This window comes from Trachypithecus francoisi, unplaced genomic scaffold (assembly GCF_009764315.1).
Source record: "Trachypithecus francoisi isolate TF-2019V2 unplaced genomic scaffold, Tfra_2.0 Lachesis_group16, whole genome shotgun sequence".
NCBI classification, from domain to species: domain Eukaryota; kingdom Metazoa; phylum Chordata; class Mammalia; order Primates; family Cercopithecidae; genus Trachypithecus; species Trachypithecus francoisi.
In genome coordinates this window covers 89,015,065-89,032,321 of record NW_022681461.1, presented here as the reverse complement: position 1 = coordinate 89,032,321, position 17,257 = coordinate 89,015,065, and the positions used below count along the sequence as shown (strand labels likewise).

Sequence of the window (17,257 nt, the reverse complement as noted above, 5' to 3'; positions counted from 1 at the left end):
CACAGGGCAGCCAGAATCGCCCCTTCCCAGTTCATCCCCCCACACAAAGGCAGGACACGACCTATGGCTTTCCCAGGCTTTTCCTTGGAAGGCACCACAGTGCTCTCAGCTCTGGGACTCCACAGGGTGCAGTGACGGGTGAGCTCTGATGCCGGCTTTAGTCAGGCGCCATCCTTGGTTTGCTGGTTGTCCATGGTGCTGATGGATCTCAGCCCTGCCACCTTCCACACATGGTCATGGTTAGAAAGACAGGGCAGATGGCTTTCCTGGAGGGACATCACAGAGCAGAAAGAGTTCTGGTCCTTGGCATGCTGCCCACCAAGTCTCAGTGGGGTCGTAAGACTCAAAGTTTACCCCACATGCAGATTTTATGGAAGGTGCATATCAGAAGCCCTGTGGCTGAATAGACTTGCTAGCTCTTTGTGTCAACCTGGTTGACATGGGTTCATTCCTGGTTTTGAGAAGGCAAGGGGAATCCCTGCTTTGCCTTTCCCTCCAGAAGGTCTTTTTGAGCATGCGTGCTGTGTGCAATGAGGAAAGAAACAAAGACCAGCCATATGAGAAGAGCAAAGGCTATTGACTCAGAGCTGACTGCAGCAGGGAGTCAGTCACCATCCAGGGCGTTTCAGCAGAGCTCCCAGGGCAGGCAGAGGAGTGGGAAGCATTACCCTCCTCTCTAGCTGTGCACTGGTTAGGGGATGCTGGCATGGAGAAGCTGGAGGCTGCCCACCGAAAGCAGGGCATCCCATGTGATTGGTTAGGGGACATGTTTGGCTTTCTCTGGTTGACCCAAAGTTGGAAATGAAGACAAAAATTAGGGAAGCTGTCATTTATTAATTAAGTCCTGGCCATTTGGGGCCTACTGTTATAGGTGATATTGTAGCTTCCTGGACCATCCCCAGGGATGACAATCTCACTTCCTGCAAATCTGATTTAGAGCAGGCTGACTTCCTGGGTGGTTTCTTGTAGCTAAGGCGGGGCGGCCTCCTGGTTAGGTTGCTGCACATCACGGGACACAGCTCTGTTTTTTATATGATCCGGCCATGACCTGTTTCCATGTTCAGTCTCTCAGAGGTTACAAAACGAAGTCCATGTCACTAGGGCTGCCAGACAAAAGAGAGGGTGCCCATCTACACTGGAATTTCAGATCAACACCACCTAATTTTTTTTAGCATAAGTATGTCCCAAATGCTGCACGTGATACACTAATACTGAAAATCACTCTGTTTATATGAAATTCAAATTTAAATGGGCGTACTGTATTGTTATAGCTAAATCTGGCAACCCTACCTGTGACTCAATGTTTTTTGCCTTTGGGTCCTCATCACGGGGAAGCAAGAATGCAAATTTCTGGGCCTGAGCACCTCCGCCCCTCGCCCTCTCACAGCAGCTGTGGTTGGGTTTCAGCAGTTAAGGTGGTTAAGGTTTCAACTCACGGTAAGGTAGACTCACAGCTGTTAAGAAGGGGCACGTCTCAAAGGGCTGGGACCTAGAAATGGGAGTCCGGTTGCCCACGGGCAGGCCCCATGCCTCCAGAAACCCAGGCAGGGATCCTGCAGGCTCAGACCTGCCTTGCATCTGTCCACAGCCTCCAGACCACCCACCCACCTTTGTCCCACAGCCTCACACGGCACCCCAAGCCCAACAGAATGGAGAGAAAGTACCAGGTGCTTGGGGACAAGCCTCCTCCTCCTGCTGAGTGAGTAACAACACCTTTCCTTTTGACTGCATTTAACCTGTTTGGGGTTGGGAGGGGCAGCAAATGTGACTCAGCTGAGGGGAAAAATCAGAAAGGGGAATGGCAGGTCCAAGCAGAGGAGGGGTGAGGGGGGATAGCAAAGGTCAAGGTCAGTGTGTCTCAGCCCATTTCACCTGAATTTGTTGAGAAACATTTTCATCAACATCTCACATTTTCCAAGCTAACAAGCATTCCCTGGTGGTAGGGCAGCAGACCCCGTTCGAGGTCTGAGCTTTTTTTTTTGTACTTTTTTTCAGTACTTTCCCCCATTTCTCTTTTCCTTTATTGTAACTCCAGTGATTAAAACAAAAGCAGTTAAACTTAGTATAGCTTCACTGCAAGCAAACAAGCAAAATACCAAGTTCAGAAAACAAAAAGCCTTCGAAGAAAGTCAAGTTCCACAAAGGAGCCCCCTCTCCCCCTGTATTAGAGATCCCTCCAGACAGTGTACCCCTCTCATCAGCCCTTTCACCCTGGGACCCTCATCTCTGGGGTCATGAAGTTTGCAGAGGATGGCTGTGACATCAGGCAGCCCAGGTGTGGCCTCCAGCTGGCAGGTAGACAGTTCCCTCGTCCCACACCCAAGGACGCTCCTGCACCGTGAATACTTCGGCTCTCTAATTTTTATAGCTCGTTGCAGGAGGATGTTTGGTCCTGCATGAAGTCCTGTTCATTTGATTACTATTTATGAGTAATCATTCTTTCAGCTAATCGAGGCACTGCCCGGTGCAGGCACTGCAATGGGGCCGGGGATTCCATGGTGAACAAGTACAGACAGGTCCATGTCCTGTGTCAAAAGATAAACTCAGGCACATTAAAATATTGGTGAGTTTATTTGAACAGTCAGTAATTCATGAATTGGGCAGTGCCGGACCCCAAGTGATTCAGGGAACACCAGGGGAAACCTTTTATAAGGTGTTCATAGAAGGAAGGCAAAGAAAATATTTGCTTGGTTAAAGTGAGAAGTTCCTAACTGGCTATTTCTGACTGGTTAAGCTTACATTTCATTTTCCTAGACGATGACCATTCACTCTGAGTTGGGTTTGTTTTCTAGCGAGAAACTCCAGGCACTGGAACCGTTTCAGCCTGATGGCCTCCCGTTTATGATCTTAAACACCTAGTGGCCTTCACAGTCTGCTGGGAGAGATGGAGGTTAATCAACCAGTCACATAAATCAATCCCAAATCCACCTGATTAGTATGTGTCATAAGGCTGAGGGGGCATTAATCCAAGATCATTAAAACCAGGTGGTCAGAAATTGCTGCTGAGCTGGGGTCTGAGGAAGGGCAGGAACAAATGCAACCGAGAAGAGAAGAAAGTTAGCTGCTGTTATAGAGTGGAATCAGAGTGGGCAGAGGTCCTGGGGCAAGAGTGAGTAATTTCAAGGAGTGTCATGGCTAAAACAGAGCACTTGGAAAGTTCTGCTCGTTTGGTTCTGTCCATATTGGTGTGTCTAGACCGGGCCCCTCAGGTATGTCTCGTGTGTGTTGCAGGGATTTTAAGGGGATCATCTTGACCCTCCTCTGGGAAAGCAATGAGAACCTGCTGACGGTTGCAGAGGTGAGGACCACCACCCATGGCCTGTGCCTGCCCTGAAAGCCACCCCTACCTTCTGCAGTCTGCTGATCATGGCCACTTGGGGGAAAATGAGGAAGAGAGGATTCCATCCCCGCCATGACCACAGCTCCCCAGCTTCTGTCACCTCCCTATGAGTTTTTTTTCTTCTAGAAACCAAACCTCATTCATTCATCTAATTGATCAAACATTTCTTAAGACACCAACTGCATGTCAGGTACTGTGTGTGTCAAGAGGAACAAGCCCACCCTCTGTCCCCAAGGCACCCAGGCCCTTGGGAAGCTGACAGATGTGGCAGGGACACAGAAGGAGGTGGGGCAGTGGGAGCAGGCACCAGACAAGCTGCCCAGTGCCCTGTTCCCACATACCCTGCACTGTGGTGTGGGTGAGTTCTCCTTTCTGCCTCCCACGGGTCTGTCTGCCTCCTTCAGGGCAGGGTCCCTGGCTCACGCATCTTTGTGGCCTGCACCCTATACCCAGCTTGGCACTTCCTTGTAAGCTCCCAACCTGGTCACCAATTTGAGATTCCATTGATTTGGGTCTTGAAAAATAAATAGGATTCTCGCCAGTCACTCAGGAAATAACAAGGGCTGGCCATGGCCCCACTCACTCCAGGTGGGCCCAGGGAGGCAACACGTGCGGACAGGGAAGAAGGAGTGTCTGCCCATGTCACCTCCACAGGGGAAGCCACGAGTAAAGGCTGGGGAGTGTGGAGGTGAGGGCAGGCTGGTGGATCCCAGGAGCAAGAGCCAGAGTCCCATGGGGTCCTCACGCACACATGGTCACCCTCTCTGGCAGGAGTTCTACCGTAAAGAAAAACGCCCAGTCACCAGGCCTGACTGCATGTATGACACCTTTGACCAGTGTGCCGAGAACATCAGCAAAAAGATCCTGGAGTACCAGAGCCAGGCAAATAAGTACCACAACTCCTGCCTCATAGGTGAGTATAGGCAGCAGGTAGGCATGGAGAGCCGGGTAGGGCGCGAAGCCAGTGATGGAGCTCAGCCTTGGCCTTGTGGCCTGGATCCTCCCCTCTAGGGGAGGCAGAGGAGCTTCCCTGTGAACAGCTGACCTCTTAAAATTAGGTAAAAACAATAACCAGATTGTACTGGGGAAATGTGACCACGCAAGAAAAAAGTTGACTTTTCTTGAGAAATATGGTGATTTGTACCTCTAAAAATATTTGGTTTCTTCTACAGATATTTTTGACAGCTTTATTGAGATACTTGCATACCATAAAATTTACCCGCGTAGTATACTCAATGTGGTTTTTAGTTTATTTACACTTATGCAGTCACTGCTACCATCAATTTTAGAAACCCCATCCCCCAGCCCCTCCCCAGCCTAAAGCAACCACTAATCTACTTTCTGTCTCTATAGACTTCCTTATTCTTTACTTTTATGAGAATAGAATTGTATAGTATGTAGTCTTTGGGACTGGCTTATCTCATTTTGCATAGTATTTCAAGGTTTATGCATGTTGTAGATGGTGCCAGTACTTCATTCCTTTTTATCTATGAATAATATTCCATTGTATGAATCTGTCACACTTTGCCGTGGTCTACTGTGCTGTTTCAGAGGCCCTCTGGGTAGAAGGAGGAGAGTTCAGGGGATAGCCAGACCTGGGCCGGGACACAGCACTGCCACTTCCCAGCTGTATTACCTTGGCCAAATGATCTCACCTCTTGAGCCTCAATTTTCTTTTCTTTTTTTTTTTTTTTTTGTGGCAGAGTCTCACTCTGTTGCCCAGGCTGGAGTGCAGTGGCGTGATCTGCAATCTCGGCTCACTGCAACCTCCGTCTCCTGGGTTCAAGAGACTCTCCTGCCCCAGCCTTCTGAGTAGCTGGGACTACGGGCACATGTCACCATACCTGGCCAATTTTTGTATTTTTAGTAAAGACAGGGTTTCACCACATTGACCAGGCTGATCTCGAACTCCTGACCTCCGATGGTCTGCCTGCCTTGGCCTCCCAAAGTGCTGGGATTACAGACATGAGCCACTGCACCCAGCCAAAGCCTCAGTTTTCTTGTCTGTGGACTGCAGATATTAATAACATCCACCACAGAAGGCCTTCTTGAGGATTAAGTCCCTCACACAGACTTGGCATGTACAGGGAATTAAGCAGTGATAGTGTTCATAGCTGTGGTTGTTGAATGACTGGAATTGAAACTGCAGGCATTGTTGTGTTTCTATAGCTCAGAATTTCCCCCATGTGAACTCTGGGGGATCCCATCCCACATGATTGTCCTCAAAACAAGGGTTCCGTGGTCAAATGGGCTTGGAAAATGCTGCAGACTGCATCCCTCTCTGGTAAACTCAAAACTAGTGAAGACTTCTATTTCCTGCAGCTTGGCAGGCTAATGGGGGATCCATTCTCCCACTAAAAACATGTAAAATGCTGCATAAGATATTTTTGTAATAAAATCTTTTAAATGCATTAGAAAGCTATCTGTAAAGTGAGAAATACACAAAAGCCAAAAATTAAGTGAAAATAGAAACTCTGAGTGATAAATTAAGTAGTAACCCTGGTTATTGCCCTAGGGGCATTTGCTGACTCCCCGGTGAACTTGAGCCTCTATTTTCATGGCCTCCAGGGTATTGGGAACAAGAGACAAATCCACAGACCTCCAAAATGGGAAGTCTTAAAGGAACAAGGCACCTAAAGCTGGAACCCAACAGGGCTTCCAGAGTAAGGCAAATGAGATGGAAACCAAGCTCCTCCCTCTCTCCCTCCAGCAATGAGAAGGAAACTGTTTTATCAAAAACCATGGTACTGGGTGAAGAAAAAAAAAACTCCAAAGAGAAACCCAGAACTATATGCCAGTCCGTGTGGTTTCTAAATTTATGTTTAGATAATTCACACTTATCTAAACATGAATTCAATTTTGCTTTTTTGGCTCATCCAAAAGACCTCAGGCTAATAACTGAGCTTAAAATGATCTTGAGTTGGTGGTGTTCAGAAGCTTGTTTGTTGGAGATGTAACAAATTCTCTCTAGGAAAACTTACCTTCAGTTCAGGCCTCAAAGGATTCCCACAAATAAAATGCCCAGAATAAGAGCTCACAGTAATAAACAAAGAGCAACAAAATTCCCATAAACACAAGGAAACAGTGTTTATGTTTCCTAGGCAGGAGGAGACCAGCAAAGACTTCAGATATTATAAGTATTGGACACAGAACATAAAATAATACACTTCTAGTCAAATAAAAGGGGAATTGGAAACATGAATAAGAAGCAAGAGACTATGAAAGTGACCAATGAGCTATAAAAGAGAATAAAATAGAACTTTCATGAAGGAAAAATTAAGAGTTGAAATTTTAAAACTATGCATGACTTTACCACCAGGTTACATATAGCTGAAAGTAGAGTTGGTGAACTGGAAGACAAATCCAAAGAAAATAACCAGAATATAACACAGAAAGATAAAGAGATGAAAATATGGGAGAGAGGTAAAGAGACATGAATGAAAGAGCAGGTCTAACATACAGCCATTTGGAGATCCAGAGAAAGAAGAAGACCTAGAATCAAGGCAATAATAGAAATAATGGATGAGAACTTGCCAAAAATGCCAAGAGACACAATGCATTTTAAATGAGATGAGAAGTCTGCAGAGTATATAGAAGCCGTTTGAATTTATTTAAGCCTTTATTTTATTTTATTTTATTTTATTTTTATTTTAAAGAGAGGGTCTCACTCTGTGGCCCAGGCTACAGTGTGGTGCAATTATAGTTCACCATAGCCTCAAACTCCTGGGCTCAAGCAATCCTCCCACTTTAGCCTCCTGAGTAGCTGGCATGTACCATCATGCCTGGCTAATATTTAAATTTTTTTTAGAGACAGGGTTTTGCTGTGTTGCCCAAGCTGGTCTTAAACTCCTGGCCTCTAGCAATCCTCCCACCTCAGCCTCCCAAAGTGCTGGGATTATAGGTGTAAGCCACTGCAACTGGCTAAGCCTGTATTTTCTATACTAAGCCTGACCTCAGGACCCCTTTTGATGGAATAGCTGTTACCACATTAGAGACCAATATTTTGTCTTTGGGAAGCTGCTTTGGGCCTCGTTGTAGAGATCACCTCTGCAACTTGATTCTAATCTGTTCCCTCCCTTGGCCTCTTACCCGCAATTCTGGCAGAATTACGGATCCAGATGAGGAGATTTGAGGAGCTGCTGCCCCAAGTGTGTTGGCTGGTGATGGAGAATTTCAAGGAGCACCACTGGAAAAAGTTTTGCACCTCCGTAAAGGAGATCCGAGGACAGTTTGAGGGACAGCAGAAGCAGCTGGAGAAAAGAAAGGTGAGGGCCTCAGGACGAGCCCTTCCACTCCAGGACCAGGGGAACTGGGAGTTCAGAAATGGTGGCAGGTTGTGGGAAGGGCCAAGTCCAAGTGAAGAAGGTGAGCTGGGCTTGGGATTTTTGGATGGGGTCCTTGGGACAGGAGCCATTGGCAAAATAAGAACTGAACCAACAGCTTCTACATAGAAGGTGTTCAGTAAACTCCTTGTTGGCTATAGTGGGTGGGTATGCTGGGTTCCATGGGGCTGTACTCATTGAGATAACAATAATTGTCCACACTGGTCTTTGGAGCTGTGGAACATGGGTGCTGCTGGTTTCACTGGACTAAAGCTCTAATTGTGCTGGACAGATGCTCAGCCTTTTCTCTTCCAAACCCCCTGAGTCAGCTCCAGCCATGGCCCCCCTCTTAACCCCTCTGCCACTCTTCTGCCCACCCATCACCCCCACACATCCAGGTCAGAGGACACATGAGTCTCGCCATAATCATAATTGACAGAAGACATAGGTCAGTGACTTTTGGTGGGTTAACATCACTGCTGAATTCTGGATTGTTTGATTAAAGGACAAAAATGCCCAGAAGCTCCATCTAAATCTTGGACACCCCATACATTTCCAAGATATGGAGTCTCTACACTTAAGTGAAGACAAAAGGCAGGAAGAGCTGGACAGCATGATTAGGATGAACAGGGAGAAGCTGGAGGTCAGTGATACTGTTGATTCCCCAGTCCAGGCACGCTCCAAAAATAGCCCAATGGACAGCCACTGACAGCACCAGGTGCAGCCCTTTGTTGATATCTTGGCCAAAGCAGGCATGATCGTGGTTAGGTTTTGTAGGTAAAAATGGCCATTATTGGCATTTTAACTTGTATCCTTTTTGACTTCTAAATTAATTAATTATAAAATTACTAATGATAACTTTTATTTTGTGATCCATGTCTAGTTTTATTTCCTCTTCTGTGAATTGTCTGTGTCCCTTGTCCATTTCTGAATCATTTCTTATGTTTAAACCAGATCACGTCTTGGGAGAGGCCTCCTGGCTGAGGGCCAGATGCTGGTTACTTGGACACAGTGGCTATAATGGCTTGGGTCCCCAGAACTCCCTGCAGAGTTCACCCATCCCCTCTTCAGCTGGCCTTGGAGGGATGATTCTCTCCCAGCAGCACTGTTCTCACCATGTTTTTTCCAGGAATGTACCAGAAGGAATGGCCAGGTTTTCATAACCAACTTGGCCGCCTTCACTGAGAAGTTCCTACTGCAGTTGGATGAGGTGGTCACCATTGACGACGTCCAGGTTGCAAGTAAGAGGCACCACCAGCCTTGTGTCCTGGCCCTGGGGGCTAGTGAGGGCTAGGTTGGGCAGGGGTCTGCTTTCCCTAACTCTATCGGAGTGAAAACAGGTGATCCATTGAGGGAACTGATTAATTTTTGTTTTCCTTAAAAACAATTTTTTGGCCGGGTGCGGTGGCTCACGCCTATAATCCCAGCACTTTGGGAGGCCAAGGCAGGCGGATCCCAAGGTCAGGAGATCGAGACCACGGTGAAACCCCGTCTCTACTAAAAATACAAAAAATTAGCCGGGCGCGGTGGCGGGCGCCTGTAGTCCCAGCTACTAGGGAGGCTGAGGCAGGAGAATGGTGTGAACCCAGGAGGCGGAGCTTGCAGTGAGCCGAGATCGTGCCACTGCACTCCAGCCTGGTGGACAGAGTGAGACTCCGTCTCAAAAAAAAAAAACAATTTTTTGATTAAAAAGCAAATGCCAGATGGCCCAATGTTTATATATAAAAAATGAAACCCTATTGAGTAAACATTTCCATACTCTTGGGGTTAGGGACAACTTTTCTAAGTATGACAGGAGAGCTAGAAGCCATAGAGGGAATGGCTGGCTCTTTGTAGCCAAAACAAAAACAGAAACATGTCAATAGATGGAAAGACAAACCACAAACTGGAAAAGTATTCCTCACAACTTATAGATCAGAGAAAGGGCTAATCTCCCTATGGTACGAAGAACTCTCACAGGTCAAATTTTTAAAGAGACAAAGGACAAACCCATGCTCTTCAAAAGAGAAGCGGTTCATATGGCTAGTCACTGTAAAAGATGCTCAACTTCACTGATGATGAAAAATGAAAATCTAAGTATTATTTAGATATCATTTCTCACCAATAGCCTGGCAAAGTGTTTACATTTGGTAACAACGTAAAAGAATGTCAAGAAACAGAGGCTCCACAGAGGCTCTTGGTAGAGCATACATGGATACCGCTGTCTTAGAAAACAATTTGTCAGTTCCTGTCAAAATTCTGAGTGTTTAGACATTTGGCCTAGCATGTCTAATTCTAGGAATTTATCTGAAAGAAATACTTGGATACTTTTTCAAAGGTATATGTTCAAAAATATTCACAGCACTGTTTGAAATGGCAAAGAATTGGAAGCAACACTAACATCGATATACAGAAAATTCAATGGGCCAGGCACAGTGGCCCACACCTGCAGTCCCAGCACTTGAGAGGCTGAGGCGGGTGGATCCCTTGAGCTCAGGAGTTTGAGACAAGCCAGGGCAACATGGCAAAACTCCATCTCTACTAAAAATTTAAAGATTAGCTCGGTGTGATGGTGTGCACGTGTCGTTCCAGCTCCTGGAGGTGGAGGGCGATTGGGAGGGTGCTGAGGTGGGAAGACTGCTTAAGTCTGGGAAGTCGAGGCTGCCATGAGCCTTAATCACACCACTGCACTCCAGCCTGGTGACAGAGCAAGACCCTGACTCAAAAAAAAAAGAAGAAAAAAAAGAAAATTGGATGCATAAATGAGGGTGCCAGATGTGCGGGTAAATACCATGCAGCTGTTAAACTAGGTCTGCATGTGCTGACACGGAAAGACATGAAGGAGGGCTGTTGTGTGAAAAAACAAATGGACAAACAGAACATGTCTATGATCCCATATTTTAAAACACATGCATGATATCAACATGCATACTCACATCTGTTTAAATGAATCTGTGTGAGAGACAGAGACAGATACTGGTACCAAACTGCTGATGATCACCTCTACTGGGTGGGATTGAGAGAGATCCCTAAAACCTTTTTTTTTTCATCACGAAGTGATGTTTACATTTTTAATAATGTACATATTACTTTTATAGCTATAAGATTAAAATCATACATTAAGTGTTATACATTTATCACTGATCTATAAAGTAATTAAAATATATCCTTTTTATTTGTAAAGGTTTTTATTACAAAAACAATAAACATTCATTCCAGTAAAACAAGAAAATCAGTATGAACCAAGAAGCAAGTGAAGAACACAGTCCTTTCACCCTGAAAGCAGTGCCCTTTGCATTTGCTGTTCATCCTGCCAGACCTTTCCCTTTGGGCACAGGCCTGTGTGTCAGGGTGGCTGGGGAAGATTACAGGGCTTGGACACTTTTGTGACCTGATTTCCCTGCAGGTGAACCTTGACCAGGCTGGCCAGTCAACACTTCTCTTCTTCAGCGTTTTCAGTTGTTGCACACCATAATTTAATAAGCACTGTAACTTACTAATTAGTCCCTTTGCTATTGAACTTTGAAGCATTTCCAGTTTCCCACTCCTGTAATTATGCTGAAGAGAATCTCTGCATCCATACATCTCTAGGACAACAGACTCCTAGAAGTGCGGTGTCTGGATCAAAGTGTGTACACATTTTTGAAGTGTTGGTCACTTTTCTATATCAGAGGTCTCTGTCAAGGGTGAGCCTCGTTTGGAAAATCAGGGCCTTGCAGAGATGCTGGGGTCGAGACCCCAGGGAGAACAGGCAGGTGAGCTGGTAGTGAAGCCGATCACAGTCCCTTGCAAGGAACCCCTGAGCCAGGAAGACTCCCTGCACCAGGCCCTGGGAGGCCTCTGCCTGCTCTGTAACTCGGCTTCTGAGCCAGGCCACTGGGCCTTGCCATTCATGGCAGAGGAGTGTACAGGTTGCCTGCTGGTTCTCTGCACACAGAGCCCCTGACCCTCTCACCCCCTGATCTAGAAAGAACATCAGAGCATCAGAGATTGGCTTATTGAACTAGATAGTCAAGGGACAACCTTGGACGTGTTTGTTCCAGGGGAGGTTCTTAGTCTGGAACCCGTATGAGCTGGCCTAAGCCAAAGAAGCTCTATGAAGCACATCCTGGGGCTCATGGAAACTGCAGGAAGGTCAGAGCAGCAGGCTCGGGATTGGAGCTGGGAACAGCACCCACACCACTGCTCAGATTCCTCCAGCCATGACCTCCTGCCCCTGCCACCACCCCAAGCTGTGTGGCTGGTGCATTCAGCTTCTCCACGGAGAGGGCTCAGCCTGCCATAACTCCGAGTAGGGAGGAGGGGCACCAGTCCTCCTGCCTCTTAAGTGTAATGCCAGGGAAATCCCTCGATCTCAGGCTGTTGGTGTGGCTACAGTCACTATCCTGTCTCTTGCCTCTAGGGATGGAGCCCCCCAAACAGAAAATATCAATGCTCATACGAAGGAAACTCGCTGGGCTCTCCCTGAAGGAAGAGAGTGAGAAACCCTTGATTGAACGTGGAAGCAGGTGAGAGCCAAGAGCAGCAAGGACTACTGTAAATGGCTGTATCTGCTGGGGGGTGGTACAGTGTAATGGTTAGAGGCTTGGGCTCTGAAGTCAGACAGACCTGGGAAAGGCATTGTGTTCTGAGCCTTAGGTTTCCTCATCTATGAAATGGGCATGGCCACCTACCTTGATATTATCAAGAGAAAGTTAAATGAGGTAGTACATGAGGTGCCCCAGCACATATGAACAGCTCAACAGCTATTAGTTCACATGATAAGGACCCACCAAAGGGTCCCAGGATGAAAGGGAGGCCTGGCTCAGTGGGAGACATATTCTCAGATCACTGCTGGCATCGTGAGCCCCTCTAGCTGTCATGTGTGAAGAGAGTTGGCAATGTGCCTGTCCCCTGTGCCCAAGAGTGTGACTCTGCAAGAAGAAGCAGAGCAGTGATATGCCCAGCTATGTTCTCAGAAGTGGTCTTTAGAGCATCATAGGAAAAGCATACCAGGTACTGGTGGCCACCACCTGGCTGGCAGATCAGTGAGTAAACTGAGGCTCAGAAAGGGGAAGCAACTTGAACTGTGGCCCTCCCCTTCCCCACCAGAACCCCAGACCGTGCACAGCGATGAGACCAGTGTGGGCTAATATGAAACAGCTTGAACAAGTGCAGCGTTCACACTCAGTATGTCTTTTATTTTCATTAAGATAGTTAAAGCCATGATAATTTTCTCAAAGAAATGCTAAGCTTTTCCAACAGGGATGGTAGGTGGATTATGAATGATGAAGACAAGTCTGTGAGATTTTCACACATTTGTTTGTAGGAAGTGGCCAGGAATCAAACCCACCGAAGTCACCGTTCAAAACAAGATTCTTCTCCGGCCAACATCATCGATATCCACCACGAAAACCACCCTGGGCCACCTGGCAGCCGTGGAAGCCCGAGATGCTGTGTACCTGGTGAGATGGGGTGGAGTGGGTGTGTCCCGGGGAGCACAGCTCAGGTTGGCTGCCTTGGGAAGGGGGAGCTTCCCATTACCTGGCACCCCAACATTTGGTTGGTGCAGCAGGCAACACATGTCAGTGCACCCCAGAGCTGCAGGTCTCAACACTCGGGACGGTCCCTGTTCACAGGCACAAGGACGCCGCCACTGTGGGTCATCTCCCATCCCAGTGCAAGTGTGGGTCTGAGGCATGATCCCAATGCTGTGGGAGCCCAGCTGAGGGACATCCCACCCAGACTGGGGGTGAAGAAAGGCTTTCCAAAGGCACAGTGGGGTCACAGCTAGGGAACGTTGTCACCAGGCATGGAAGCAATGGTGGCAGTCAGCTCGGAGGGGGCACAGCAGCAGGAGCAGTCACAGCTCCTGAGAACTCACTGGGAGGTGCTTACTGGGAGCTGCTTCTCTTGACATGAGGCATCTCACTGAATCCTCCTAACACCTCCACAAGGGAGGTAAAATTAAAACTGATGAGGACACTGAGGCTTAAAGAAACTTGTCCCCTCTATGCCACTACAGAGTGGCAGAGCCAGGATTTGATCCCAGTGCCTGTCAGACCCCCTGGGGACAGCCTGATGAGGAGGCTACACCCAGATGCCACCTGAGTGACCTCTTGGCTCTGAAGATCTGTGGACCTTTGGTCCTGATGCCCAGAGAGAAACCTTGTCCTGCCCAGAGACCAGCTGGCCCCCTTATTGGGAAGTGCCCAGGGTCAGCCCTCCCCAAGCTTCCCTCCAAACCCCAGGCAGAGGGTACAGCTCGGCCTGCTGAGTTCAGTGAAGGCGGGAGGCCTGGGAGGTCCAGCCTACCCAAAAACTGGGAGCCCTGAGCTCCCGAGAGGCCACAGTGTGGGACAGAGCTCAGGAAGGAGCGCTGAGCCCAGAGTCAGATAGACACAGGTTCTAGTCCTTGATCAGCCTCCTTCTAGCTGGGTGACCCCAGACCAGGCTCTGAGCCTCAGTTTCCCTGTCTTGTAAAATGGGGGAAACAACTAGGCCTACACCTGGTTTCTACCTGAGAAGTGACTTGGGGAACTCTTGCCAGTGCCTGGAATGGGTTAAAAGCCACCTGCCAGCAAGTTACAGCATTGCCCTAGGGGAGAGGGGCCAGATGTCTCTCCTCATGTGGACCCCTCCTGCTACCTTCCTTCTAGAAATATTTAGCATCATTTGAGGAGGAGCTGAAGAGGATCCAGGATGACTCCACATCTCAGATGAAGGAGGCTCAGCGCTGGAAGGACAGCTGGAAGCAGTCCCTGCACACCATCCAGGGCCTGTATGTGTGACCCTCCACCCCACCATGAATAAATGCTTTCTTATGCAGACTCCTTCCCTGTCCATCTACCTGCCTACCTACTTTCCATTCATCCCTCCCTCCCTTCATCCCTCCACCCCTGCTCTGTGCCGGACACTGTAGCTTTACCAGCAAACAGGACATAGCATGGTCCCTGCCGTGGATCCCACTTCCCACGAGGAAGGCATGAAAGGGGAGGTCCACGTAGTTAGCAGGGAAGGTAAGTACCAGGAATCAGTCACTTAAAATAGACTCCAGAACTTCCAAGGACATCACCTTCAAATAGCATGCTGGGCAGGGCACACCATCTTGAAAAATAAAATAATTAAAGGTCATGGGGAAACATTATTTTAATTTAACAGATTAAACAAGTATGGGTTATAACCGCAACTCTGCACTGGTTCCTAGGCCCAACAAAGACCTAATCCAATGTCGATTGGTATTTGTGCCACAATTTGCCTGAGCAAATTGCAATATTTTGAAAAAAAAAAATCTTCCAGGCCTCTTTAGTCCTATGATGCTCAGATCATTCTCTTGGAGTCCTCCAGCCTGCCGGCATCTTGCTCATCAACTTTCTCTTCTTTGATTACATGGCCTGAGCGTGCAGGTTTCATTTGTCAGTAGCTGTGTGTGTCATCTGGACAGGCTTCCTCAGCCACAGGCCTAGGAGGCCCCAGCCCCTAAATTTCCAGCCCGTGACAGCTGTGTGACCCTCTGAGTGCAGCTCCCTCAGCTGGGGACACTTACCCTGCTCTCCTGGTCTGCTCCACCTAGTGAGGCCCTGCTTCGTTAGCTTGGTGGCCTTTGTACACTGAAGCCAGGAGAGTGAGGAGTCCCCTTCCATTAAGGCAAACGTAATCTCCTGTTCTTTTCTGTGCTCCCCCCACCCCCACCCCAATGTGCTACCTTTCATTGCTCATTTTTCCAAAAGGAATATATGCACATCATAGAAAAAAGAATTTATGAAACCAGCAACAGGATAACTTTAAAATCCTGAGCCGGGCACAGTGGCTCATGCCTGTAATCCTAGCACTTTGGGAGGCCAAGGCGAGCAGATCACCTGAGCTCAGGAGTTCGGGACCAGCTGAGGCAACATGGTGAAACCCCATATCTACTAAAAATACAAAAAGTTAGCCAGGCATGGTGGCACACACCTGTAATCCCAGCTACTGGGGAGGCTAAGGCATGAGAATCACTTGAACCCAGGAGGTGGAGGTTGCAGTGAGCCAAGATCATGCCACTTCACTCTGGCCTGGGCAACATAATGAGGCTCTGTCTCAAATAAACAAATAAATAATAAAATCCTGGTATCTAGAGAGAGCCACTGTCCATAGCATCTTTCCATGTATGTGAGTTATTTTTACAAAAGGGAATCATAATGTGCATTAGGTTGCATAGACTGCTTGGTAAATTTTAACTAGATAAACCCTATGCCATATCCTTAAGGATTCATTTACACCATTGGTTTTCATACTTTTCTGACTCAACCACTGTATAAACATGTTCTAAACACAGGGTCCTTGCACACATACACAACTTGGGACCAACAGGTCACAGGATAGCACTTAACCTTACTAGGAAGACTGCTTTCTAATATTTTCTCCCTGCTTTTTAAATCCTAGCCCAGTCCACTAACTCAGTTCATGGCCCATGAAGGGGCCTTGATTGCAGTGTGGGACACTATCATTTAAACAGCTGCAGAGTGCTCCCACTGCCCGGGGAACCAGATCGCCTCCGTCGGACAAGGGTGAGGATGTCCTAGAAAGAAGGCAAAGATGACATCCTCCCACACTAGCTCTTTGTACACATCTGTAATCATTCCTTAATCAGAGGGTGGCAGCTGTGGACATGGTGCCAAGTCACCCTCCAGGGAAACAGGCCACCCCCTCCCACCACTAAGCAATACCCATTGTCCAATTTCCTCATCCACACCAAGGGTTCTAGTTTCAGCATTTGGGGGACATTTTTTGCTGGTTTGGTTGGTGAGAAAACATATCTAAATCACTTTTCTAATAGTGAGTGAGACTGGACTCTAATCACCCCAATACCCATCCTCCAGGGACCCCCTTAGAGGCCCAGCTTGACAAGTACTGAAGGAACCCAATGCTACTTTGTCTACCTTTTGGCTACTATAGATCCACACAAAAACTTGTTCATGACTGCCCATAGCAGCACTAAAAAATAGTGCTGTTATATCTAAGACTCCATTGCCTAAAAAATAGTGCTGCTATGAGCAGTCATGAATAAGTTTTTGTGTGGATGCATATTTTCATTTCTCTTGGGTATATACCAATGACTAGGTCTAAAAGTAACTCTAGGCTGGGCACAGTGGCTCACACTTGTCATCCCAGCACTTTGGGAGGCTGAGGCGGGTGGATTGCTTGAGGTCAGGAGTTAAGAGACCAGCCTGGCCAACATGGTGAAACCTGTCAAATGAAAATACATGAATTAGCCAGGGGTGGTAGCACACGCCTGTAGTCCCAGCTACTTGGGAGGCTGAGCCATGAGAATTGCTTGAGCCCAGGAAGGGGAGGTTGCAGTGAGCCAAGATCATGCCATTGCACTCCAGCCTGGGCAACAGAGCGAGACTCTCTCTCCAAAAAAAAAAAAAAAAACCAGTAACTGTATGCTTAACTTTTTGAGAAAATGCCAGACTGTTTCCCAAAGTAGCTGTATCACTTTATATCAGTCTTGGCAGTATATAAAGGCTCTGATTTCTCCACATCATTTGCCAAAACTTGTTATTATCTGACTTTTGGATGATAACCATCCCAGTGGGTGTGAAGTTGTATCTCATTATAGTCTTAATTTACATTTGCAGTGACTAATGATGTTGAG

The 17,257-nt window shown here is 47.4% G+C and overlaps 1 protein-coding gene across 1 annotated transcript in view; it reads left to right on the top strand.

Annotated features, from left to right (window-relative positions):
- The window catches only part of CCDC180 (coiled-coil domain containing 180), an 83,897-nt gene extending 69,446 nt beyond the window's left edge, over positions 1–14,451 (top strand). Inside the window, 9 exon segments of the mRNA XM_033238038.1 lie at positions 1,589–1,699; positions 3,232–3,298; positions 4,112–4,253; positions 7,445–7,605; positions 8,168–8,305; positions 8,792–8,903; positions 12,044–12,149; positions 12,950–13,085; positions 14,280–14,451. Coding sequence (XP_033093929.1) covers positions 1,589–1,699; positions 3,232–3,298; positions 4,112–4,253; positions 7,445–7,605; positions 8,168–8,305; positions 8,792–8,903; positions 12,044–12,149; positions 12,950–13,085; positions 14,280–14,411 — 1,105 coding nt within the window. The 3' untranslated portion in view covers positions 14,412–14,451.
- Positions 14,452–17,257: the final 2,806 nt, after the last annotated feature.